At 44.8% G+C, this 26,486-nt stretch overlaps 1 protein-coding gene and 1 long non-coding RNA gene across 6 annotated transcripts in view; one reads left to right on the top strand and one right to left on the bottom strand.

Moving 5' to 3' along the window:
- The window catches only part of WDFY2 (WD repeat and FYVE domain containing 2), a 111,318-nt gene extending 94,890 nt beyond the window's left edge, over positions 1 to 16,428 (bottom strand). For 2 of the 4 annotated variants that reach the window (XR_008992745.1, XM_036904848.2), the window contains exon 1: positions 16,080 to 16,407. Coding sequence is in view for 2 of the 4 variants with exons in the window: in XM_036904848.2 (XP_036760743.2) it covers positions 16,080 to 16,216 (137 nt within the window). In the remaining 2 variants the exon portion in view is untranslated. Of the gene's footprint in view, positions 1 to 16,079 lie in introns of all 4 variants that reach the window. The other 2 variants (XM_036904849.2, XM_036904852.2) reach the window with 2 other exon arrangements.
- A 118-nt stretch (positions 16,429 to 16,546) lies between these two features.
- On the top strand, positions 16,547 to 25,984 carry LOC118922287 (uncharacterized). Of its 2 annotated transcripts, none has more exons than XR_005028688.2 (3): positions 16,547 to 16,669; positions 21,110 to 21,222; positions 25,689 to 25,984. It is a non-coding gene; the product is annotated as an uncharacterized LOC118922287 (long non-coding RNA). The 2 variants fall into 2 exon arrangements; XR_008992746.1 differs by having other exon boundaries at positions 16,547 to 16,761.
- The last annotated feature ends 502 nt before the right edge of the window (positions 25,985 to 26,486 follow it).

The raw sequence follows: 26,486 nt of genomic DNA, 5'->3' as shown, positions 1-26,486 counted from the left end.
ACTTTGGCTTCTACATTTTTACATAATTGAAATGCTACAATAAACATCCTTGTAAAATAATGCTAATATTTCTGTGAACTTTATACCCAAAAGTGGGCCTGCTGAGTCAAAGGGTATATACATTTCTTATTTTGACAGGTACTGCCCCCCTGCTCCCCAAAATGACGGTATCAATCTAACAGGACTCCTAATAGTGTATTAGAGTGTCTTTTCTCCTTAGATACTCACAAAACTAGACATAATCAATTTTAAAAACAGTATGTCAAGCTGAGAATTTAAAAAAATGGTTTCAATGTTTCTTTTAATTTATATTGTTTTTATTTTTCCAGCTTTTCTTTTGACTATCTGCATACTTTTTCAGAGAAATGTCTGCCTGCCAATATTTTTTGCTTTTTAATAGGGTTAGGTTTTTCTTATTTATTTGTAGAAGCTTTTTATCTATTATGAATATTAAGACTTTCAAGTCTATGTTGCAAGTATTTTCTCCAAGCTTTAATTTATAGATTTGTAAAAATTAATCTTGTTAAATTTATCGAAATTTCCCATTATGATATATGGGTATCAAGATATAGTCCTTTAAATTAATTCCAAGCTTAATAGGACAACTGTGAGAACATTTCCCCAAAAGCCCAATTAATCCTTCTTCTCTTTTAGCTTTAAGTCCACCGTGAACTTACTCTTTCATACAACGTGCAGGACCCGCCTCTCTGAGTGCTAAGTAAGATAATGCCCCAAAGCAACCTGCTTGGCACCCAGTGTGCAGATTTCCCATAAATGTGCATTTATTCTATTCCTCCTGGGTCTGATTTGTTTAGAAAGAACAGACACATCATTCTTAACAAAATATTTTCCATCAGACTCCCAGCTGTGCTCAGGATGACAACATGCCCCAAAATAGTAGACTTCCCTGCCGGTGGCTGCTGGGGCGGCAGCCGACAATTCTGCTGGGTCAGGTGTGAGCAGAAGTCACTGAACTGAGCTTCCAGGAAGCTCCCTGAAAGAGAACTGGTGCAGCAGGTATCTGCCCTGTGCCATGTGCCTTCCGGCTTCTTCCTGCTGGAAGGCAGATGCAGTGCTGGTCGATGGTTCCGGCCAGCCCTGGAATGTCCCCTCTGGACTTCTCACTGCACAGGGAAATACCCACTCTACCTGCCTGAGACATTATTAATGAGCCTGGCTTTTCTGTTAATTGCAGCAGAATGTAATATCTAAGCTACAGGTCACGGTTCAAACATCTTCATGTAAGTTTTAGAACACTCTTCCCATTTTCATGACTTGTGATGGTCTCTTGAAGAAAAATTATGCTGGTCTCTTGAAGAAAAAAAAAGAAGGGCAAGTTCTTCATTCACAGCTACATTTAATTTAAAAAAAGAGGAATCAAATCATTAAACACTTCAAACAGAAATCAAAGAGGACCCTAAGGAGAAGTCAGTGATCAGCAACATATGGTGTCACCTGTGCTAATCCTGGTGCTGAATGACCCTTAGCAGGACACCACACAACTCATTTTAGTTTCAATTTAACGGAAATAAAATTTTAAGGACCAGATTTTTCAATGAAAAAAAAAAAAAACACCTCACACATCGAAAGGATTCTTCGTAATTATACAATACTGAAATTTTATTGTCCCCATTAATCAATTCCCAAGAATTCAGGCTCACTTACAATTTTAAATGAAATTAAGAAGTAAGAAAATATTCCCAAAGAATTCCCAAAAGGTACCCAAAGAAAAGCCCCACCACTGCCCAAGACCATATTCTTCAAAATACTTCACTGGATTACAGAAGAAAAGAATGAGCTGAGAGGACTATTAACTGCTCCGCTACCAGGAAGGACCCTCGAAATGTGGGTGCCATCTAGGTGCTCTCGCTGCAGTGGCCAGCCCGCCAGCGCTGAAGGAGCAACAGGACGAGCATGCGCAGACGCCCCCACGGCATCAGGCCGGCCGGGAAGGGCGGGCCAGCCGGCCAGCGGCCAGTACCTCCAGCAGGCCGGGCGCAGGTTTACTCAAGTGTGCAGCCGCCTCTTAGCGGCGACCACGGCTTCCACCAAGAATGGCATCTTTAAAAAAATACCTAACCCTCCCCTATCAAAGTGTCTTTCACGTGGTATTAAGTATTCTTGAGCTGAATTCAACTATGAATGAACTCCTTCACCCAGATTGAGCACCGTCCTGATTTGCCTCTGCAAGGAGAAACACAGCTACAGACCTGGGCCGGGGGCGGAGGTGGGGGTGGGAGATGAAAGAAGAAAGGGGTGCCATGCAGAGGAAAAAGTTAAGGCAGAACGGCAGTGCAAAGAACATCGTGTCTATGCGGCAGCCATAAACCTTCCGCATTAGCACGTGTCAGTCCCGCTCTGCAGTCAGACCTAGAGCCCCCACCCCGATCCAGCCCAACAGGTCAGGTCGGTCAGTTATTATTTTAATTCCTTTATAAACACACCGTATCACTTCTCAGAATTTAACACAAGTTTTGAAATATATACCCAAAAAACTTAGGCTGTTCAAACTTTGTAAAATGTATATTCACAAAACAGTGTAAGAAACTACTTTAATTGTTCAAGGACTTCTCTCCAAGTTGCTAATGTGTAGATGAAGGTCTGATTTATGGCAGTCAACTTAAGCAGATGTCGGTAAGGATTTCCAAGCAGTACTCGTCACAGGTGATCAACCAGTAAATAACTAGGAATTGTCTGAGATGCATTTCAAGCACAAATATCTGCATTTGACAATCCAGCTCCCCCCCAAGCAGGGAACAGGCACGGCTGTTTACAAAGAAGCTGCTCAGGCAACAGGAAGACCACTACACAGGAGTCAATGATTCTCCTGGCTTCGATAGCGACGGTCGTTTCATTTAAAGCTCCGTGAATCTCAAGTTTCCTTGCCTGTAAAACGGAAATACTGATGCCAGGATTAGTCAGGATGCTCTCAGCATGAATAAGGAAAACGTATCCTCTGACAACAAGAAACCTAGTGCTGGCCACTCCAGAGTCCGTTCATTTGGTGGCTGGCCCCGCCCCCAGCTTTCTCTACCGCTGTATTCAACATCCCCCTTATTGTGAGGCTCCCGCCCCTTAGGGTCAGGGCACTGCTCCAGCAGCTCCGGGTCCCACACCCAGTGAGGACAACAGGCAGAGGAACAACAGGGGTTGTGACTTCCTGGTGTGGCCCTTCTGAGCGGGCAGGGGACTTTCCCCAGATGTGCCTCCCTCCCTTACCCCCAGCAGACTGCCCCTCTCCTCTGGCAGCCTGGACCTGGGTCACATGCCCCTAACAAAGGAATCAATTTACAGGAACAGTAATTGATTCAGACTAATCGGTGTAGTCCTGGGCCATGTGAGGTAGGGATGGACACCTGAACAAAACTGGGGTTCAGCCAGCAAGGAGTGAAATAGACACCCGTGCAGGTCGTCAACAGTGTCAGGATCCCCTCACGTCCTGACCTGTGTTAGGATCGACGAGGCATGAAGACATGGTGAGTATAAAATGCTGTACAGATGGAACAGGTCATTATTCATTCAAGGGGAAACACAATTCTCCAAACTCTCAACGACCAAGTAAAATTCACTGAAAATAAAGATATTCTTTTGTAAAAAATTTGCAAAACAGCAAACTACAATGACCATGATTCAAATCAGAGTAATAAAATGTGAGGTTTTGAACTACTAGGAATATATGCATTTTTAGAATATATGCAGATTGATAATATGAAGCATCAGCATTAAGTTTTACAGCCCATATTCATGTCCTTTCTATACTCCACAAATATTTTCTGAGCACCTAGTAGGCATTAGGCACTGTGCAGCACCTAGTCCTGGTTGAAGCCCCGGGAATGCCATAGCAGCAAAGCGATGCCCCCGGCACCTGTGCAGCCACACTGAGCTGCGGAACTACCTCGGGAGGCATCTGAGAACTCACATGAACCAGACACTTACAATCTTAAATTAATTACAGTAACTTTGGTTTTTGTTTACTTCTACTTTTCCAAACCACCCAAAAAGAAATCATGAATCTGGAAAAAAAAATTTGACAGGTGCTCACCAATAAAACAAAGGATTGACCAGATTCTTTGTTGCTTTTCCCCCCCCAATTCTGGATGAATGCCAAGGGCAAAGCCGCACTGCAGCCCATCATTTATGAAAATGATACCTGCAAAGGGCAGAGCTAAAACAGCATCAGTATCTATAGTTTAAAAACAATCAAATACACAAAAAACTCAACCAGAGAACCAAGAAAACAGACCCAAATAGACATGTTCCATCCGTCGCCAATAAAAGTAAATTTGGCATTATGCTTTACGCTTTTTGCATTATACATCGTACTTCATGCTTTCCTGACGTTGTATGAGAATCTTAGAGTAAATGTTACATTCATACCAATCCTTGCCAAGCGGGATAAATACCCTACAGTTGCAGAAATTGTCACATGACACCAAGGAGCCACACAAAGAGGGAATGGGAATGACCTTTATGTACTTAAGCAAGTATTCATCACCTGCGTTCTGGTTAAAAGAACTCGCTCTAGCTGGTTCACACAGTGACTACCTAATACTCGTGCACATTTGAGGGAAAAACCAAACAACTGTATTTCCTGAACAAACGAGCGTTCAGCAGAGCTTTTCAGAGATTCACTGGAGTCCTTTAGAGATAATCACTCAAGGCCATACCGTACTTCTTTTTATTCAGAGGGGACATTACTTCCTGGGCCTGTTTTTACGCAGAGGACAGTGTGAAACCTTGCTTCCCATTAGCGTGTGCCACACACACAAGGGGGCCACCAACCGACAAACTTTTATTACTCTTCGCTTAAACTTTTTAAAAATTTCCCAAATCCCTGAAACTTCAGAGCCATTCAAATGATCAATGGAAAAAAAATGAGATAGTTGGCTCTTAGGCTGAAGGAAGCCAAGTAAGTCTGGGGACAAAACAGCAATGACCCTACAACTCAGAGTCCAACGAGGAGGGCATTCACAGCTGGCAACTGCTTGGCACGAGGGATGCTACCCATCCGCTGCGCACATCCAACTCCATGCGCTCACCTCGCTAACACAGAATCTGGCCACGCCTTTCTTATACTGGGACCTCATATCTACCCTCTGGCATGGGTATAAGTCACAGGAGAAGAAGTAGTTTGTGTGCCTCGGATTCAGCTCCGTCTTAGGCTAACCAGCACTGATGAGAAAGAGCTCTTTTGGGAAGTCTGCACAACAGAACAGACTAAAAACCAGACTGTCAGGGTTTTGCTAAGTCGAGTCTCCTCAGGACTCTCCTTAGAATAAATTTAGTCTTAAAGGGTGAAGATCGGGTTGCCTAATGCACCATATGACCATATATTTGACATCTCAGGCATCCATTGTATGGTGCCAGGGGAGTGAATTTTCAACTCAAGTCAGATGTCTTTCCAAATACGATTTTTTTCTTTTAATCACTTTCATGGTATTCTAAAATACTTTCGTATGTTCTTAAACATAAATTACCATTAACCTTTTTTTTTAAATACAAATGCTCCTGGAGCAACAATCTTGCAGACAGTTGCTTGTTCTGACACTGAATGTCCCAAACTCTCACTGTTGTTAGTTCTTATTCACTTTCTGCAATTTTTCCAAGGTTCAACTCTCAATTCATAATCATATTATTATGAATACCCTAATCAGCTCTTTCCACAATCCTAATATTTTTCAGGGCCAGATGACCAAGTCTGGTAGAGTTCTACCCAAATCCCCAGGCTTGGCACAGCTACGTCTTCCCACTTGTCAAGAGAAGGCAGCAGTCTGAACTTCTGTGTGAAACCCAGATTTTCAAACCTCCTGGGCTTCAGCTTGAGGGTTGCCAGTTACAGTGCCCAGGTTCCCTGTGGAGGGCAGCTAGCTGAGTTAGGATTACATCCTTTCCTCCATGCAGTCCCCATGGAAGACAGGAGACGGGGCCCTTACCCCAGGGGACCAGTGGGGACCATGCACACACCACTTAAGGACGAGATGGCAAATGCAGAAGCAAGAAAAGCCTACGAAGGAGAACACAGCACCCAGCAGGCAGCCTCTCCTTAACGACACTTTACCAGGGCAAAGCGGGGAGTGGCCGAGTGCCACACCCTTCCACACCCAGGCAAGAGACAGGGGGACTCAGCACTACAAAGGCAAACAAACAGAAATCCAACAGCCCCACCCTTGCGTACCCAAGGTGGCCCCAAATAGTCAAGCCTCAGGGGGACCGCGGCGACAGAAGAGCCTCACCCACTAAGAGGCAGGGGGTGGACGCAGCCGTCTCACTGCGTACCACCTACGCTCCACATATGCCAGGTGCTGCAGGGCTGCCACCGCGTGTCAACCTCCCAACGACTCTAGGAGAGCCATTATTCCCAGTTTACAGATGGGGAAATTGAGACCCTAAAACCTAAAGCCCAGGGAAGAGCCAATCATTTGGACCCATTCCTTCGTTGACCTGGGCCGGGGCACTCAGGCCACCAGCCACCAGAACTCATCAGCTGCGATCACGCGAGGGCAGAACCTGGATGAAAAGCGGCAAACGGGTCCCTCCAATCCCACAGAGCCCGTGGCAGGCCCCGGCGACTACGAGAACTTTGTGATAAAAGCAGTTACACAAATAAATATAAAGACAGCATAAACCAACACATGGTGTTGAAAGAATCAACAGCAAATTTATGAAAAATCATTTATGTTCTTCGATTCACACCATCCAATGAAATACACTCCAAATAAATCAAGTTTTTTCATCAGATTATGTAACTAGAATGAGCGAAAAATGAATATTCAGTGACTCTCTGGGGAGAGAATTACTTTCAAATTGGGAATTGTGGAAGAAATCTTAAAAAAAAAAAAAGGATACATTAAATTAAGAAATAAATGTTTGCTACTGTTGGGGCCAAGGGCAGGCAGCCCCAAGACGTGCCATGGAGACACGCAGATTACTTTGGAGCTGAAAACAGTTGAGGCCTAAAAGACTCAGAAACAAAGTTTCACCTTCCCTCCCCAACTGCATAAAAAGAATTTAGACAGAGGGCCTGCTCCAGGAAGAGCGCCATCACCACAGATAACGATGTTATACTGTAAACTAGGAGCGGTGGGCTGTCAGGAATGTGGTAGTCGGTTAAAATTCCTGTCTATACCCCATAGTTTCCAGCAAACATTTGTTTCCCAAACATTTATTCCTTCATATTCTCATGAACTGCTTTCCGTTTCCTTTGAAGTCCCAGACCCCTACCCGCCTCTCCTTAGTTCAGGATGACACATATTCATCATTTTCCCTGAATATCTTTGGAATCTCATGTCTATGGATTCCCTGTGCATATAGAAAAACTGGGTTTTTTCCTCCTGTTATCTGTTTCATTCTTAAACCAGCTAGAAGAACCTACCAGGGTGGGGGTAGGGGTATAGTTTCTTCCTCCCCAACACTGTGCAGAAAATAAAAAGGCAAACAGTGTACAAGACAATCCAGATAGATGAGATACAGGGTTAATATCCGTACTGTACGGACAGAATATATGTTCAAGAATCTTTGAAGTCTAGGAGACTTCAATGGAGAAACAGACAGAAGGACGAGAACAGACAATTCACAAAAGGGAAAATAACAAGTAAACAGACAAATAAAATATATTCACCCATCAGCCAACACATACAATTACCATCAGTGAAGTGCCACTACTTACCAAGTAAATCATGAAGAACTCTAAGATGGTAATATCCATGACTGGTCAGATGTGGCAAAACAATTATTCTATGTCAGTATAAATATTATAAAGTGGCACAAATGTTTAGGAAAGCTATAGGGCAATCTTAAAATTTTTCCTAAAGAAATAATCCAAAAATCTAGGAGGAAAAAGCAGCTATGTGCACAACAATGTTCATCATACCATTTATATAAAACTGAAAACTGAAAAAAATGCAAACAGACAACAATAGTCGGTGGGAAAATTCTGATGCGCCCACTAGGTCATCAGCTTGAGAGCAAGAAGTCTTGTTCGTGATGGGAGAATAAGTACTTGTGGTGCAAGCATGAAGTGTGGCTGAGTGGATTCTAAGGGAAAGGAGAACTATACAGCCATGTAAAGTGATGGCTACCCCCAGGTGGCACAATTTTAAGTGGGGGCAGGAATATAAGTATATGAACACAATCAGATCTTTGAAAACTTCATTAGAAAAACTACTAGAAGGAAATATACAAACACTAACAGACCCTGTCTATGAGCCACTATTTTTTATTATGGTTGTATTTATTATATTTATTTAAAATATAAACATAGTCCGAAGGGATTATTTTGATTACTTAAAATATAAATTGATTCTTAGAAACTGAAGAAAAGATACAAAATTTAATAACCATTGGAAAAAGCATAAACTCTCAAGTAGCTCCATATTTTAGGCAAGTTGGTCCAGCTGAAAAGAACAGCACAGACATACACAGAGACCAGGGACTGACATTCACCACTGAGATGACACACAGCATTTCTGTCCTAACAGCAATATAGCAATAACCAAGCACATCACAGGAAGCCAAAGGAAGACACTTAAGCAGATGCTTGATTTTCTGCACTCCTGGTTTTTCCCTGAAGTTCCCCTGGCTCTGGGCTTAGAACTGCTAACCCCTGAGCTGGAAGCTTCCGGTGAGACTAGGTCAGTTCTCTATTCCATGGTCATTCAGAAAGGCAGAGAAGGGCAGGGGTGGGGCACATGTGGGGTGAAGGTCCCTGCGCTGAACTGTATTTCCATCTTCTATGAAACCAAAACAACGTAGGGAAAGAGGGTACAAAACTTAGAATGTTTCTCTAAGACACTGCATTTCAAATTACGGTTCTCAACCCACTATGGATCATGATATCACTTGAATGAGTCACAATCAGGATTTTATAAAGCCTAAAAAAGAACAGAAAATATCAGCGTGGATGTCACACTTTAAGGATACCATTTCATAAAATTTTTGTTTCAGTTACACATGTGTGTGTATGTGTGTGAGGGTATGAGTCTTAGGGCAGCAACACTAAATGTATTTCTTACTATGATTAGTGGTCAAAAAAGTTTCAAAAGCGTTACTCTAGACAACTGGAGCCCTGACATGGGGGCCAGCAAAGCAGTCAGGGCTAAACTGTTCAGTGTTGGAAGCTTAAAGATTCATCTAGAAGTAGGAATGTAGTGAGTCCAGTTCAGCTAGGTATTAGGCACCAATACAAGACAAACACCTCTTCAGTATCTCATCCAGAATACATGACGCTGCCAGTCACAGGCTCCAGGACGCGTCGCTTCCCAGCTGCCTACAAAGGGCCTGCCCTTTCCCCTCTGGGCACTCTCTTCCACCTCAAGGTTTCAGGATGATGTGGTTGCAGACATTACACATACGATGTGGGCACATCACAGCGCCAGAGTCACGGCCAGGAAATCCTACACCCTCCTACACCTGATGGAGAAACAGGCTCAGGGTGATGAAATACCGTTGGGAACGCCCACGGGTACAGCTGAGATCAGAGCCCAGTCCCCGTTCTTCTCCATGAATCCTTAATCAGGTGCACACAAGGATTCCAGGAATCACGCTGATGGCTTTATTCCTTTGGTCTCATTAGCTTCTCACACCTTGAAATTAATTTTTACTAATGACTAAATGAAGCGTTTGGATGAGGAAGCCCCCTGCCCTTCAAAAGAGGAGACCGAACTGGGACTGCCTACCTAAAGGGCACGAGGGAAGTCTCTCGGTCTGCATTAGAGGGGTTCTAGGTTAGCTGCGAGACTCTCCTTGGGAGACCTGCTCACTTAAAAATAAATCATGTCACCTCCTTTTCAATTCCTTCTATTCTGATACTGTAATTGAGAAGAAAAATTTGGCTTGATGGCCATTTTTTTTTTAGGTAAGCATATAATGTATATATCTCTGTGTGTGTGCATGTGTATATAATGCATATAATCTAGTGCTACAGATACCAACAGATCACTACTTGAAATACTCTTAAATCATAACTTACTAATTCAGTCCTAAAGGTGACTGTTTTAATTTCCCCAAAACTGTTAGTTTTTAATGACATCAAGATGGTTCTCAACAACAGACAGAAAATGTGCAAACAGCCAAGAAAAGATGCTATGCAATTAAAAATGTATATAGTTGACCCTTGAACAACATGGGTATAAACTGCGTGGGTCCATTTATATGCAGATTTTTTTCAATAAGTATATTGGAAAAAATCATAACAATTTGAAAAACATTTTTTTTCTCTAGCTTAGTTTCTTCTAAGACTACAATATATAATACATATAACAAAATATGTGGTAGGCTCTTAGTCTTTGGGGACTCAGAAGTTACATGCAGGTTTTCAACTGGGGTTGGGGGTGTTGGCAGGCCTAACTCCCACATTGTTCAAGTGTTGACTATTTCCTTTTTTAAGTTTTGATTTGGTTTGCTTGGAAAATATCAGCTCTCTAAAGACTCTTCCAACTACTAACGTCCCCTGATTTTTACCTATTTTCACTTTTCAAAGAAAAAGCATTAGTAATGCTTGAGGTGTAAGATAGGGGTCAGGATTTCACCACTTGGAAATCACTCATTTTAAAAGTGTCAAAACTGCCACTCTAACATTTGCCACTGTCCTGAACAATGAATGTACCCTGATTATGATCTTTGACATCCTGGACAGAATCTGTATATAGTAGGAAATTAAGAAACATCAGGAGCTTTGGGGTCACTGGAAGCTAAACCCCCTCTAGTGAGCCTCCTTATACAAGCTTTCCCATAACAAGCTTTTCTTAAAAAGTCAATCTGTATTCTGACCTTTAGAGACACAGAGGCAGCTGTTTCCAGATAGATTTGCTGGCATGAAGACTGCCTCATGTTCTCAATTCACCATAAAGGTCTAATTTCCAACAATCACAGCGGCAAATTCCCATTTTGGGACCTTGAAACCAGTGATTAATACTGCCAAGTGATGCATCTCAAGTGCACAGTTGAAAGTTTATTAATTTTATTCCATTAAATAGAGACTTGACACACTTGAAAATTAGTTTAGATGAGTTCTAAATGCGACAACTTTAAAGACCTCACGCCATCACTCTGAGGCTTCCACTTTTAGAACTGTGCACTGTGGGAAAACTTTAATCTGCATTTTCAAAAAAAAGTTTTTGATGCAATTGTTACACATCTTTCTGATTCAAGTGTTATACATGGCACATAAAACTCTACCAGGAGCTCAATGAACCGAGCCAAGGCCTAAGCATTAGAGAACAAATGGTCTCAGCCAGAGAACTGAACAGTGATAAAAAGATCAATGGTAAAAGAACGAATAGTAGGACGATTTATAAAATGAAATGAAATTTTAACAAATATTCTCAAGAAACAGTCAAGTACATACGACCACTTAGAGTCATAGTTCAGAGGTGAATAGTCACAGTTTAGTCAGAGAAAAACCCCAGTCCTCTCTTGTCCCAGGCCCTTCCCACTCCATCCCCTGTAGTACCGTGAGCCTGACCTAAGTCAGGCTCCTAAGCTTCTCAGGCCCCACCTAAACACCTTTCCTCCTGAGGCCCATTCCATTCCAAGCCATTGACTGGTCAGCCATTGCTTAGTTCTTACTCAATGAACTCATACTGCACATCTCCCTGGTGCTTGGCACTGGGGACCGATCTCTTTATACTGAGGTGAAAGCCTGCCTCTTACCTTCCACAGGAGTTCCGTCTGACCTCACAGCTTACAGAGAACACAGCTAATGAGCAGCAGTAGAGCTAGAACAGAAGATGGCAGCTCCCCATAGCCCCTCCCCATTAACGCCATCCCACTGGGTCCCCCACCTCCTCCCCAACACCCTACCAGCATACCCTCAGGGTTCACCCAGAAAGGAACGCCAAATTCGTTTACCAGAGATCCTGGGAAGTTTCACTATCACCGTTACTGCTCTGGGGACATTCATTTTCCAGCGTCTATCCTCTTACCCACCTCGTTGCAGTGGTTCTCAACGAATGGAGTTTTCTCTTCTCCCTCGACCTACAACACTCTTTCCTCGGCCTGAGCTCCTACTCACCTTGCAAGACCCATCTGGAGGAGCGCTCCTTTTCTCTAACCCCTACAAGCAGGAGAGTTTTCAGCAGGCCCAGAGGATGCTGTCTGTACCTGTCTTCAGCACACCACCTTCTACTTGGATGAAAATCTGACCCCTTTTTACTCACTGCATTGGTACAGACTCCACAGGAAGGGCCAGTCTCCTCTACCTAATAGTAGCTACAATGAATGTGAGAACTGGGAACTTGTGTTAGGATAAAGCACATGGAGAACTTACAAGGACCAAGGTCTGGCTAGAATGGATCCCATCTGGAGAGAGGGCTCTCCTGGCCTTCGTCATTGGAGAGGAGGCTGCCACCAGAAAAGGGGGCCCTTGGTAAGCAGCAGACGAGGTACCAGTCTTAGCTAAAACAGAGACGAGATGTCTGGAAGGAAGCTCCTAAGCCAGGAATGTAAAATGGCATTCACTCCGACAAGATGGTCGGAAACAAGCGGGGAAGTGAGGACCGCAGGGTACCAAAGCTGGGCAGGCCCTCTGCAGACAGGGCCCGGCTCAAGCAAAGCACGGACAGACCCAAAGGAGGCAGCAAGTTCCGGGAGCGAGCTCTGCATCACCCCAGTTCCAGGAATAGACACCTGTAACAAATGAGCCTGTTTGGTATACCTTATGATCGCTTCCGTTTCCTCCGCTGGTATCCAATAAAGTCCCAGCTCCTAACTGTGTGAGGCTGAACCAAGAGTGAGGGCTTTTATGCACTTTTTCGTGAAGATTAGAACTTTATCAGCCCACTACTGACAGCAGTGGTGGGATGAAAACAGTAATCCATGTGGAAGAATCGTCGTCCAAAGGAAGGTGAGACTTGGGGACCACAGGGTTATGGAATCAAGTTGAAAATTCTCCATTCAATACTCAATCTTAGAGGTTGTGGTTGTGGTGTTATCTCCCAAAATTTTCCCCACTAAATGGTGAACATCTTGAAAGCACCTTGCCATCTTCACTGACCAATGTAGTGTACACACGAGCTTGGAACCGAGGAGGAACTCAGACGTTTGTTGATGAAAGCAATACATGGGCTTTGAAAGTTTTAAGGTGCCTTTATTATAGACCACCCAGTTCAATCCTTTTCCCACAAGTATACGTTTGTCCACACACACTTTCATGGGTTGTCATAAAATTCATTCAACAAACATCAATTAAATGTCTATGATAGCTTAAGATGCTGTGCTTTCAGAAACAGAAACAAAAATACATGTTACTAACACAACAAATGTTTGGGGCCTACCGAGGGTCAGGCACTGCACTAGAGCCTAAAGATGCTACGATGAATAAGACACTCATAGCACCTCAGGGAACTCGTGGAGAAGGAAATAATGGACAAGTACCTCTAACACTACTTAAAACAGAAAATGTTCAGGGATTTCAAAGGTATAGATAAAGGCTATCAGCAGTCAGATGTCAAAAGAGAGACCAGGGTTTCAAAAGAATTTATGGGACACAGTCATTCAGGAAGGGGACCTCGCTGTGGTTTAACCTTACAGTCAGAAATGAAGACTACTAGTTTCTGGCTGAAACAGTTAACAGAAATGACTTTTTAGTTTTTGATAAAAATCAATATTTTATCTTCATACCTTTAACAACATGTCAAGAGACACCGACATGGATTTTGAAAAGCAAATATACAGATCAATCCTCTTTTAATAGAAACCATAACCAAAACTGAGTTATTTTCATTTGCAAGTAGAGAAAAACAGACTTCTTGACTTTAGTATTAATAAAACATATATAAAGAATAATCCTGGACTTATGATTGGGTCTTATTTAACAGTAATTCTATAGTAAAACAATTTCTATTGTTTACATTAATTAGGAAAGTGAAAAGGAAGCAAATACATAAACCACATTTATTTTATCCTACCATCAAATGAAATTTACCTTTGTTTCTTTCACATGTGCTCCTCTGCCTCTCTAAACACTTTGAAATGCATCCTGCCAAAGCCACTTCCTTCAAGATAACACACTGAAACGGGACTCAGAAGATGGGAACGAGGTCTGCTCCACCACCAGCTCCGTGAATTTGGGCGGGCAAATTTCCTGGTCTAAATTTTCTCATCTGTAAGATGAAGCTGTTAGAGCAAATAACCTCTAAGATCCTTATGAACTCTTTTTAAAAAAAGAATTTTTTAAGAGAAACTATGAAACCCTACCTCTACTCCCAAACCGTCAACCAAAGACAAAAATTTGAAAACTAATATTAAAGGAGCTTAGGTTTACCTACCTTCCTCCTTTCACGTGATTCAACAAATTATTTCTGAATTTCCTACAGCAGTTATGTTAGGCTGAGCAGCTTCATCTCTAACAGATACCGACTGGGAAAGCGATGCCCATCCATATATTCCTCTAAATACAATTCTGTGACAAATAATTTCTAAGTCCAAAAGTAATCTCTTTCACAGAATGTTGCCTCTATCGAAAATTAAACTCAAACTTCTTTGTGAGTTTCAATAGGGGGTCTACATCGTGCATTCCACTTCAGCCACTTATTAATCCTGTTCACTGCAGACTGCCTGCCGCTGGCGTTTGTCCACAGTGTTTTCCATTGGCTCTGAACAGAAAACGAATCAAGCACGGCTTGGCCATTTGCAGGGAGTGCGATGTAGACACGCACATGGCACTAATGTACTCATCCTACTCATACTGAAAAAGCTATGACATGAGAAGACCTATCTGGCAAATTTTTGGAGGCCACTCTGGGCAAACTGCTGAAATAACCATAAACACATTAACGAACACTTTGTTGCTTAATCTCTGCCTGCAACTTTACAAATCACCCAGAAAAAATACTCTCTACCGCAGCACAATTTGAATTTACACTAAGAAAAACAAAAACCAAAATAAAAACCTAACCACTACTTTAAGGTTAAAGGCTCTCATTATACTGCCAGTGTCACTTTTTTAGGATGCTAGCTGGTGTTATCAAAGCAACAATTACAGATAAATACCAAAAGTACCACCAAGCTAAAGCAGCATTCCTATGGAAATGAGCTTCGTCAGCCTAATTTTTGCATACTAAAGGACATTAAGCTAAAGCGAAAATGCTACGGTCTGAAAAACATGTGAGGAATATTAAAGGCAGAACAAACTGGCGCCACTTCTGCAAATTAAGCGAAATTAAGTCTAAGGAAAGGAAGCAAGGGAAGGGAAGGAACTTCAGAACTATTTGCAGCAGAAATGGGTCCCTCCAAGTTCTAGACGCTTCCCCTTGAGCTCGAAGAGGTAACTAGAGGGCGAAGGAGAGAAACCTTTGGGCAGAAACCCTGTTACTCTGTTCACAACTTGGAATATTCGTTGAATTCGGTGTTAGATGCCCGGGAACACTGGACTCGGTGTTTCTGGGAGAAGGGAGTGGCGTCTTTCTCAGTTCGGAGCCCTAAGAACAGCGCCAGGGCGCTCAACCCCTCCGCTCTGGCGCAGGGCGCCCGGAGCATCCTCCCCTCGCTCCCACCTGCAGGGCCGGGCGGTTCTTCCCTCCGCCTCCCGGCCTCAGGGCTGGACCACGTCCGCCGGCCGGGACACCGTTAGTCCGAGGGGGAGCCCAGCCCGCGCCAGGCCAGAGCGCACGCCGGGGCCCAGGCTCCGCTCCCCGAGCGCGCGGCCGAACACCAGTCCCAAAGGGTGCGCAGGACGCGAGTGCGTAGGCCTGGGGCGCGCAGGATTGGGGCGCGCGCAGACTTAGGGCGCGTAGGCCTGGGACGCGCAGGCTTGGGGAGCGCAGGCTGGGAGATCTCAGGCTTGGGGGCAGGCAGGCTTGGGGCGCGTGCAGACTTAGGGCGCGTAGGCCTGGGACGCGCAGGCTTGAGGCGCACAGGCTTGGGGAGCGCAGGCTAGGGGCGCGCAGGCTTGGGGAGCGCAGACTGGGGGAGCGCAGGCTTGGGGTGCGTGCAGACTTAGGGCGCGTAGGCCTGGGGCGCGTAGGCTTGGGGAGCGCAGGCTTGGGGCGCGCAAGCCTGGGGCGCGCGTCCACACGCACCACCGCGGGTCCGGGACGCCGCCCGCCCCACCTCTCCTCGCGGCCGCGGCGCGCCGTCCCTACCTGTCCTCCGAGACGCTGATGACGCCCTCCTCCTTGGGCACGATCACGGCCATATTCACCACCTCCTGGGACCCCTCGACCCGCTGCAGCAGGATCGGTTTGCGGGTCAGAGGTTTGGGCTGGATCTCCGCCGCCATCGGAGGGGGCGCGCCGCGGGGCCGGGCTGAGGACACCGCTCGGGCTCGGGCTGACACAGGGACTGGGGATGGCCGGAGCGAGGCGCCGGGGACCCACGATCATAGCCTGGTCGCCGCGCTGGGAAAGACTCAGCGCTCCCGGCTCCGGGCACCGCCACCGCCAGGACCCGAACTGTGGTCCTGGCCACACCAGAGAGGGGCGGGGCAGGCAGGGGGCGGGGCCCTAGTGGGGGCGGGCCTACCGGTGGGCGCAAGGGCGGCGGCACTTCCGGAAGGAGGGTGAGGAGGAAAGCCGGGGAAGGGGCGGGGCACTGGTGGCCAACTGCGCGTGTGTAGCCACGCCTACCCACCACCGCCCCACCCCCTCGGCGGGATCCGCAGCCTCGTGGCCCCTCCCCTAGGGCGCATGCGCCTTCCGCTCTGCTCGCCCGGCGTGCCCGCTTCCGCGCTGAGGTGGGTTTCCTCCCGTGAGCGCGCGTGCACACGCCCCTGGGGACGCGCTTGCCCGACGTCCGGCCCCTCCGAAACTCCGGCAGGGGGCGAAGGTGGGTGGGGCGAGCGCGCCGGGGCGACGCCCGGAAAAGAAGGAGCCTGCGGGGAGGAAGGCGGCTGGGCTCGTTGGGGCGGGCCTGGGCCTGCGCGCGGGCTTCCTCCCCGGTTCGGCGCGGGCGCCCCTGGGAGTTGTAGTCCCCGCCGCCTGCTCCTCCCGGCCCCGCTCGGCCTGTGTTCCGGCTCCTCCGGGCCGAGCCCCGCCCGCGCTCGGTGGAGCGCCGGGGGCGGGGAAGCCTGGACGCTATCGAGGCGTCCCCTGGGGACCCCGAGCTCTCCCGTGATGTCAGCCTCCTCGGTTTTCCCAACGACTGAGCCGCGAGGGCCTCGGACTGGAACCCCGCCCGCCCGCCCGCGGTCCTGACCTCGGCCCGCCACCCGGCCACCAGTCTTGATTGCTTCCTCTGGAGGCGGTGGGGAGAGGCCTGGGATCAGTGGAGGTGCGGGGCCAGGCGTGTGCAGCCTCGTGGCGCAGCCGCGTCTCGGCGTCCTGTCAGGGCGGACAGCCCGGCCGTGGCGCTGCTGTGGTGCTTGTGGCGGCGCGGGGCAGGCAGGGGCTCCGGTGGTCGGAAGGGTGAAGTGCCGGCACTGGGCAGAGACCGGCCTCAGAAGTGTCTAAGGCAGCTGCTCGGCGGCCGCAGCAGCGTGCGGCAAGCGCCTGTCTAACGCACGCGGGGCAGTTCTTCACCACCTCCCATCTTTGATGGTCGAATGGTACTGAGGTGTTTTCCGGCTTGGGGACCTAGACCGAGGCTTTCCACCCAGTGTTTTCCTGTTAAGCGGAGGGTAATACCACCTACCTTGGGTGGTGGTGTGAGGCTTACAAATGACAAGTTTCAAGTTCCTTGATGTACAATATGTCCTTTACATTTTCGAATTAGGACATGGGTATATTCGGGGGACCGTTATTCAGCCTGCCACAATGGTTTTAAAAACCAGCCATATGCTCCTGGCTCCCGTTTTCATCTCTGCCCCGGACCGCACTCCTGAACCCCAGATTCACATATCTAATGGATCTCCACTTGTCAGGTGACTGTTTAACAGGGTTCCACACATTCCCAAACAGTATCTTTAAATCCAGCATAGTTCACTTGATTCTTCAAAACTAAGTTCCTAGGAGTCATGGTGGATGCTTCTCTTTTCCTCTCAGTTCATATTCAAGCCACTAACAGGCCCTATCAGCCACACTTCCAAAGTATGTCTTGAATTTTGCCCCTTGCATCATCTCTTCCCTAGTGCAGGTCACCCCGTCTCTGGCCTCCATTACCACTGTAGCCTACCTGCTCTCCCTGCTTCCTCTCTTGAACCCCACAAACTCAAGCAATCCATGTTTATCACAGTAGCCAGAAGGGCTTTATTTTAAATTATAAGTCATACCCTATTACTCTTCTGCTTAAAATTTACCAGTGACTCTACATCAACAAAAGACAAAAGTCACATGATCATCTCTAGAGATGCTGAAAAAGCACTTGACAAAATTCAACATCCATTCATGATGAAAACTCTCAACAAAATGGGTATAGAGGGCAAGGACCTCAACATAATAAAGGCCATATATGACAAACCCACAGCCATCATCATACTTAACAATGAAAAGCTGAAAGCTTTTCCTCTAAGATTGGGAACAAGACAGGGATGCCCACTCTCCCCACTTTTATTCAACATAGTACTGGAGGTCGTAGCCATGGCAATCAGATTGCACAAAGAAATAAAATCGGCAAGGAACAAGTTAAACTGTCACTATCTGCAGATGACATGATATTGTACATAAAAAACCCTAAAGAGTCCAATCTAAAGCTACTAGAATTAATATCTGAATTCAGCAAAGTTGCAAGATACAAAGTTAACACACAAAAATCTGTGGCTTTCCTATACACTAACAATGAATTAACAGGAAGAGAAATCAGGAAAACAATTCCATTCACAGTTGCATCAAAAAGAATAAAATACCTAGGAATAAACCTAACCAAAGAAGTGAAAGACCTATACCCTGAAAACTATAAGACACTCTTAAGAGAAGTTAAAGAGGACACTAACAAATGGAAACTCATCCCATGCTCTTGGCTAGGAAGAATTAATATCGTCAAAATGGCCATCCTGCCCAAAGCAATATATAGATTTGATGCGATCCCTATCAAATTACCAGCAACATTCTTCAACGAACTGGACCAAATAGTTAAAAAATTCATATGGAAACACCAAAGACCCTGAATAGCCAAAGCAATCCTGAGAAAGAAGAATAAAGAGAAAGAAGAAAGAAGATCTCACTCCCCAACTTCAAGCTCTACTACAAAGCCATAGTAATCAAGACAATTTGGTACTGGCACAAGAACAGAGCCACAGACCAATGGAACAGATTAGAGACTCAAGACATTAACCCAAACATATATGGTCAATTAATATTTGATAAAGGAGCCATGGACATACAATGGAGAAATGACCGCCTCTTCAACAGCTGATGTTGGCAGAGCTGGACAGCTACATGTAAGAGAATGAAACTGGATTATTGTCTAACTCCATACACAAAAATAAACTTGAAATGGATCAAGGTCCTGAATGTAAGTCGTGAAACCATAAAACTCTTAGAGGAAAACATAGGCAAAACTCTCTTGAGTATAAACATGAACAACTTCTTCATGAACATATCTCCACGGGCAAAGGAAACAAAAGGAAAAGTGAACAAGGGCGACTATATCAAACTAAAAAGCTTCTGTACAGCAAAGGATACCATCAATAGAACCAAAAAGGCATCCCACAGTATGGGAGAATATATTCATAAATAACATATCCAATAAAGGGTTGACACCCAAAATATATAAAGAGCTCATGCACCTCAACAAACAAAAAGCAAATAATCCAATCAAAAAATGGGCAGAGGAGCTAAACAGACAGTTCTCCAAAGAAGAAATACAGATGGCCAACAGACACATGAAAAGATGCTCCACATCACTAATCATCAGAGGAATGCAAATTAAAACCACAGTGAGATATCACCTCACACCAGTTAGGATGGCCACCATCCAAAAGACAAACAACAACAAATGTTGGCGAGGATGTGGAGAAATGGGAACCCTCCTACACTGCTGGTGGGAATGTAAATTAGTTCAACCATTGTGGAAAGCAGTATGGAGGTTCCTCAAAAAACTCAAAATAGAAATACCATTTGACCCAGGAATTCCACTCCTAGGAATTTACCCTAAGAAAGCAGCAGCTCAGTTTGAAAAAGACATATGCACCCCTATGTTTATCACAGCACTATTTACAATAGCCAAGAAATGGAAGCAACCTAAGTGTCCATAAGTAGATGAATGGATAAAGAAGATGTGGTACATATGCACAATGGAATATTATTCAGCCATAGGAAGAAAACAAATCTTACCATTTGCAACAACATGGATGGAGCTAGAGGGTATTATGCTCAGTGAAATAAGCCAGGTGGAGAAAGACAATTATCAAATGATTTCACTCATTTGTGGAGTATAACAACAAAGCAAAAACTGAAGGAACAAAATAACAACAGATTCACAGAACCCAAGAATGGACTAGTGGTGACCAAAGGGAGAGTGGTTGGGGAAGGTGGGTGGGGAGGGAGGGATAACGGGATTAAGGGGGTATTATAATTAGCACACATAATATAGGGGGGCACGGGGAAGGCAGTATAGCACAAAGAAGACAAGTAGTGACTCTATAGTATTTTACTATACTGATGGATAGTGACTATAATGGGGTATGTGGTGGGGGCTTGATAATAGTGGGGAATGTAGTACCCACAAAGTTGCTCGTATGAAACCTCGTAAGATTGTATATCAATAATACCTTAATAGAAAATAAAAAAGAGGGAAAAAAATTTTCCAGTGACTTACCATTGTGCTTGGGATAAAATGCCTCCCCAAGCCAACCTCCTCCTGTTTAGTACTCCCCAAGTCCTGGCTTAGAAAGTCCCAGAAACACCCACCTTCTTCCTGCTGGTGGCCTTTGTACCAGCTGTGCTACCCTCCTGTGACTTTCTCCTCACCACTCAGGCCCAGCTGGAATGTCTGCTCAATGAAGAGTCACCCTTCCCCATCTAAAGTGCCCTGGCTCCTCCTAACAGTCACATCTCCCTGTTTTATTGTCCAGCCCTTATTTCTGCCCCAAATAATCTTTGTTTCTTATTTATTTCTTAGTCTCCCTCTTCTAGAAGAAAAGCACCAGGAGAGAAAGGACCTTGTCTGCCTATTCATCACTGTATTTCTTGCCCCTAGAATAGTGCCTGGCACCTTAGAAGGCATGCTGTAATTGTTGAATAAATGAATGGGAAGAAAGAGAGGCAGGTCTGAATTTGTTTAACTCTATTCCTTTTAGAGCATGATGGAAAGACGGGAATCTGGACCTTGCCTTAATTCCTGACGTGGTATGATTCTTGGGAGAATGCACACAGCTGGCAGATGATATTATCAGTATGGTAAAGACAACAGGTGAGTAGTCGGTATCCAAGAAAAAAGGCAAATGTGCAACTGCAGCAGGCATACAACTCTCGGAAGCTCAGGCTGAGAACTCCTGTCTGCTCTAGGGAAACTGAAGGCTGCTCAGCTTCAGTCTGTCTTGCAGGAGAGGACATTCTGGTGGAGATCAAGGGCAGAAAGGAATAGACTGCCAGAAAAACAATTCTCAAAATCCTTTATTCATATACCGCCTTAAAGAATTGTGAAGAATTTAACTATAAGTTTAAGTATTTTGATGAGTCTGAGTTGTAGCATCTTGTAAATACTAACATTAATATAAGTATTTTTGTGCCTCAGGATCTTTTATTGATTCGCCTATACTACTACCTGAAACAAAACTATATGTATAATTAAAATTCTGTAATTTTTTAACACTAAGGTCATAAAGCTCTAATTTTTAAAATTTCCCCTGGATTAACTGATCATTACAATTGTTATTATACAATAGGTCAAAACAATATAAATGTATTTTAAATTTATATAACGGTATTAAATATAAAAGATTAATTTTTAACTAGAAATGTTTAATGAAAATTATTCTAGATGAACAAACTAGGTTTTTACATTCCTCTGCATCTGAGGATAAATAATGACTTATTGCTAGAATTAAGCAGGATTCAGGATTAGTTTTATTTCTGTATTTTATTTTTTTTAAAGAAGGTCTAAGAAACCTCATTTGCATAAATAGAAGGAAATAGAAGGAGTTTGTTATATCGATGTATTCAATCCTTTGTACTGTTTCTGAGTTAACATCAAAAATCACATAGAAAAGTTTTGCAAATCATATATTTGATAAGGTACTTGTATCTAGATATACAAGAACTCTTACAACCTAATAATAAAAGACAAATAACCCAATTTTTTTTAACTGGCAAAGAATCTGAATATACATTTCTCCAAAGAAGATATACAAATGACCAATAATCACATGGAAAGATGCTCGACATCATTAGCGTCAAGGAAAAGCTGCTCAGAGCCACATGATACACCACTTCACAACTGCTAGGATAAAAATGGCAGATAATAACAAATGCTGACAAAGATGTGGAGAAGTTGAAAGCCCCTCAGACCTGCTGCTGGAAATGTAAAATGGTACAGCCTCTGAGAAGACCAGCTGGCAGTTCGCCCAAAGGGCAGACGTGAAGTCACCGTATGAACCAGCAACTCCACTTCTAGGTGTAACCCCAAGAGAAAGGAAAACGGGGGTCACGAACACTTGTCCACAGATGTCCATAGCAGCATTATTCATGGTAGCCAAATAATGAAAATGAGCCAAATGCCTATCAGCTAATAAACGGATAGAATGTGGTATTGTCATACAACGGGATATTTGGCAATAAGAAGAAAGGAATTCAGTTGACCCTTGAACAACATAGGGGTTAGGCACACTGACCCCCTGTGTAGTTAAAAATCTGTGTATAACTTTTGACGCACCAAAAATGTAATTGCTAGTAGCCTACCACTGACCAGAAGCCTTACCAATAGCATAGTCAGTTGACACCTATGTTGTATATTATATGTGTTACATATTCTTACAATAATGCAAGCTAGAGAAAAGAAAATATGCTTTCAAATTGTTAATCTCCAAAAATTTTTCCAATACATTTGCTGAAAAATATCTGCATGAGGGGACCCACATACTGCAGACCTGTGCTGCTCAAGGGTCAGCTCTACTGATACATGCTACAACATACACGTACCTTGAAAGTATTATGCTGAATGAAAGAAGACATTCATGAAGGATCATGTATCGTAAGATTCTGTTTACATGAAACGTCCAGAATAGGCAAATCCGCAGGAACAGAAAGCAGACTGTAGAACATAGCCTGCGGCTTTTCCCCTGCCCACCTGTGCCAGAAGCAAGCACTGGGCTTTTGCAGGGCTTTTCCCACCATGTGCCTCCCCAGCCCTCTCCACTCTGCTCTATAGCCCTGCCAAGCCTGTGCTAATAATAGGTTCTCATGTACAAAAAGGGCTGAAGTGAGGTTCATCTATACATTCATATGTACATCTCTATGTACATCTTTTAAGTAGGCTATTTTTTAGAGCTGTTTTCGGTTCGCAGCAAAACTGAGTAGGAAGTACAGAGTTCCCATCTACCCCTGCCCCACTCAGGCACGACCTTCCCTGGGATTGACATCCCCCACTAGCGGGCATATCATGATCACTCCAAGTCCACAGTTCACCTTAGGGTTCACTCCTGGTGTTACACGTTCTGTGGTTTGGCCAAATGTAAGGCATGTACCCACCCTAATATCATACAGAATACTTTTACTGCCTTAAGAACCTTCAGTGCTCCACCTATTCCTCCCTCCATCCCCCAAACCCTAGGCAACAACTGGCCTTTTCACTGTCTCCAGTTTTGCCTTCTCCAGAAAGTCACAGAGTTGGAGTCACGCAGTGTGCAGCCTTTCAGACGGCCACCTTTCATTTACCATATGCTTTGACGTTCCTCCATGCCTTTTCATGGCTTGATAACTTGTTTCTTTGTAGTGCTGAATAATATTCCACTATCTGAATGTATCATTTTTCATCCATTTACCTACTCAAGGCATATTGGTTGCTTCCAAGCTTTGGCAGTTAAAAATACAGCTACTGTCAACATCTGTGTTCAGGTTTTTGTGTGGACATAAATTTTCAATTCATTTGGGTAAACACAGAGCTCAGTTGTTGGGTCATATGGTAAGGGTGTGTTGATCTTTGTAAGAAACTGCCAAGCTATCTTCCAAAGTGGCTGCACTATTTTGCATTCCCACCAGCAATGAGTGGGAGTTAAGTTCACACGTATTTCAGAGGAAACCTAATTCTGGAATTTTCTGCAGAGGAACTAGGAGGGCAAGTTAGGATGAAGTGAGAGTGGGAACCACCTATAGGGAGATGACGACAGGAGGAAACAGTGTTGGAAAAGGGAGAAGGAGGAGGGAGCTGATGTTTCTGTCCCTCCCTTCCTTTCCCTTTACTAATAACCTGCACACCACCACAGTCCTGCCTGTGTGTCCGCCCTGGACCAGGCTGATGCGAGGGGCAGGGGTTCTGACTGATGAGCTCTGCTCCTCACAAGGCCAAGGGCAGAAGGACCCATGTGCGTTTGGAGAAGAGGAAGTCAGTGCACTCTCCCCAGAGCACAGTGGCTCTCAAAAAACGTTGTTGACTGAAAGCATAAATGAAAATATAAACTCCTTGCTATTCACGGGTCTTAAATCTGTTGGAAGCCTTGGTTTAACTCAAGGAAGCTCGGACTAATGATTCCATAGATCCTATCTTCATTCTTTCTTTCTTCTAGAACATATTTGTTCAGTGCCTCTCTGTGCCAGGGAATGAGGTAGGTGTTGGGTCTGACCCTTGAGAAGTCAAGGGCAGAGTTAACAGGTCAGTTCAGATATTCATTTTATCACGAGACGGCTCTAGGGCCCAATGAGCAAGGAAAGAAGAGAAGTTGTGACACGATTTTGGTTTGAAAATCAAGGTCAGGACTGTGCTAGGGTTCTCGTGTACAATTATGTGGCCAGTCCCACTGTAAATCTAATGCATCAGTTTAATAGGATGTATGGAGGAAATAAATGTGACCCATGGGGAATGAATATTGCCCACTGAAAACAGTGAAATGAGGGCAGAGGTGAAATATATTGCCATTTAGGCAGAACGATTTCATGTGGGAAGAATTGGTCTGTGGCTCTCCTGTGTAACTGCAGATGCATCACAAGGAGCAGATGTACAGTGTGGCGACTTCTGGGGGTGCCACATTTTTCTCTGTGTGCCTGCTTTTGCTTCCATTTCTGCCTAAAGTTATACACACAAGGAAGGTAAGTGATTCTATTAATGAAGAATGAGATCATCTTTATCCTAAAGGATCCTGAAGGCCAGTGGTCAATGACCTAAATTCTAATGTTGTCACTGGTATCTCAGGCTCTTTCCACATTTCTGATGATGCTTTAAAAAACTTCTTGTGAGCCTCAAGGATCACAGCACAGCCATCTTCTGCATGTGGTGTATGCTTAGGCCTCACTGACACAGTTTTAGGAAAAGCATTTCCCATCCCCAGAGTCTACACCATGAGGCATTTGTAAGCAGAGACCCAACTTCCCTCTCTTGTACTGCCCTGGCTTCAAACACAGCACGCGGCACAAAGAGGGAGCTCAGTAAAGACAAGCAAGCAGAAAGGCTTGTTGAATCTTAGCATCTTCACTGAGCGGTTTCCAGTGAAATGGAGCAGAGAAGAACCACATACCCACACTTCCTGCCAGAAGAATTTACTCGCAGTTAATACTCGAGGCCGAAGAGATCAGGACATGTATTTGTTGTCAAAGATGCCTCCTCTTGAGTAAAATTAGTTAGGATCAGGTTTGTTTCCCTTAAGAGCAACAAATACCATGGGAAAAAGGCTTTTGTGCCAATCAGCTCAGCGTTATTCTTTTTCTTCAACTGCCTTCTGTCTCTAGGGGGAAAATTAAAAAACAAAAGAACTCAAACAATGAGGAACAAAAGATGTCACTGACCGATAGATGGAGAGTCCAGAGGGCACACAGAGCAAGTGCGGCATCCCGAGGAGCAGCAGGGAGAGGCCACGACCTTAGTGATGGCCCGAGTAGTGTGCCCCGAACCGTGATCTCCTACGTTGCATCCCTGAAGAATTGTAGGGGCTTCTAAAACATACATCTTTACTTCCAGGGTATAAAATCCTAAAGAATATATGCCCTTTGTATGTTCACAGATGAAGTTATCTCTAAAAAGTTGATTCCCTTTTGAGGTTTGGTGATTGTTCCTAAGCAGAACGATGACTGAAGGAGAAATATGACACGCTCGCCTGGTCTCACTGCCCGCAGCCCTGCCCTCTCCAGGCAACCTGCTCATTGCTGTTGGGGCAGTCCTTCCAAAACTCCTATCAGACCACACTCCATAGCGTGGCCTAACACCTTCAAGAGCTTCCTGCGTTTCTAGGTTGAAACTACACACATCATCTGGCCCATGCTGACCTCTACAGCCCATTTCCCACCATCTGCCCCCCGCCCCCCATCAAATCCAGTGACACTGCATCAGGTAGAATGAGTTTAGGTGCGAGTAACAAAAAAAGAGCTACTTGATTGTTTAACCAGTGAGGGGATTAGCTGCACCCACTTACTCTGGTCAGACTTTGCAGGTCATGGGCTCCGTCTCTCTGCAGTTCCCTCAGCTCAGGTCACGTCTTCATCTTCTGGTTGGCTCTCCTGGAGGCAGCAGCGCTCAGGCTTGCAGGCTTC

This window comes from Manis pentadactyla, chromosome 2 (genome assembly GCF_030020395.1).
Source record: "Manis pentadactyla isolate mManPen7 chromosome 2, mManPen7.hap1, whole genome shotgun sequence".
NCBI classification, from domain to species: domain Eukaryota; kingdom Metazoa; phylum Chordata; class Mammalia; order Pholidota; family Manidae; genus Manis; species Manis pentadactyla.
Note: the sequence above shows the minus strand (reverse complement) of the source record. Positions and strands in the feature narration are given on the sequence as shown.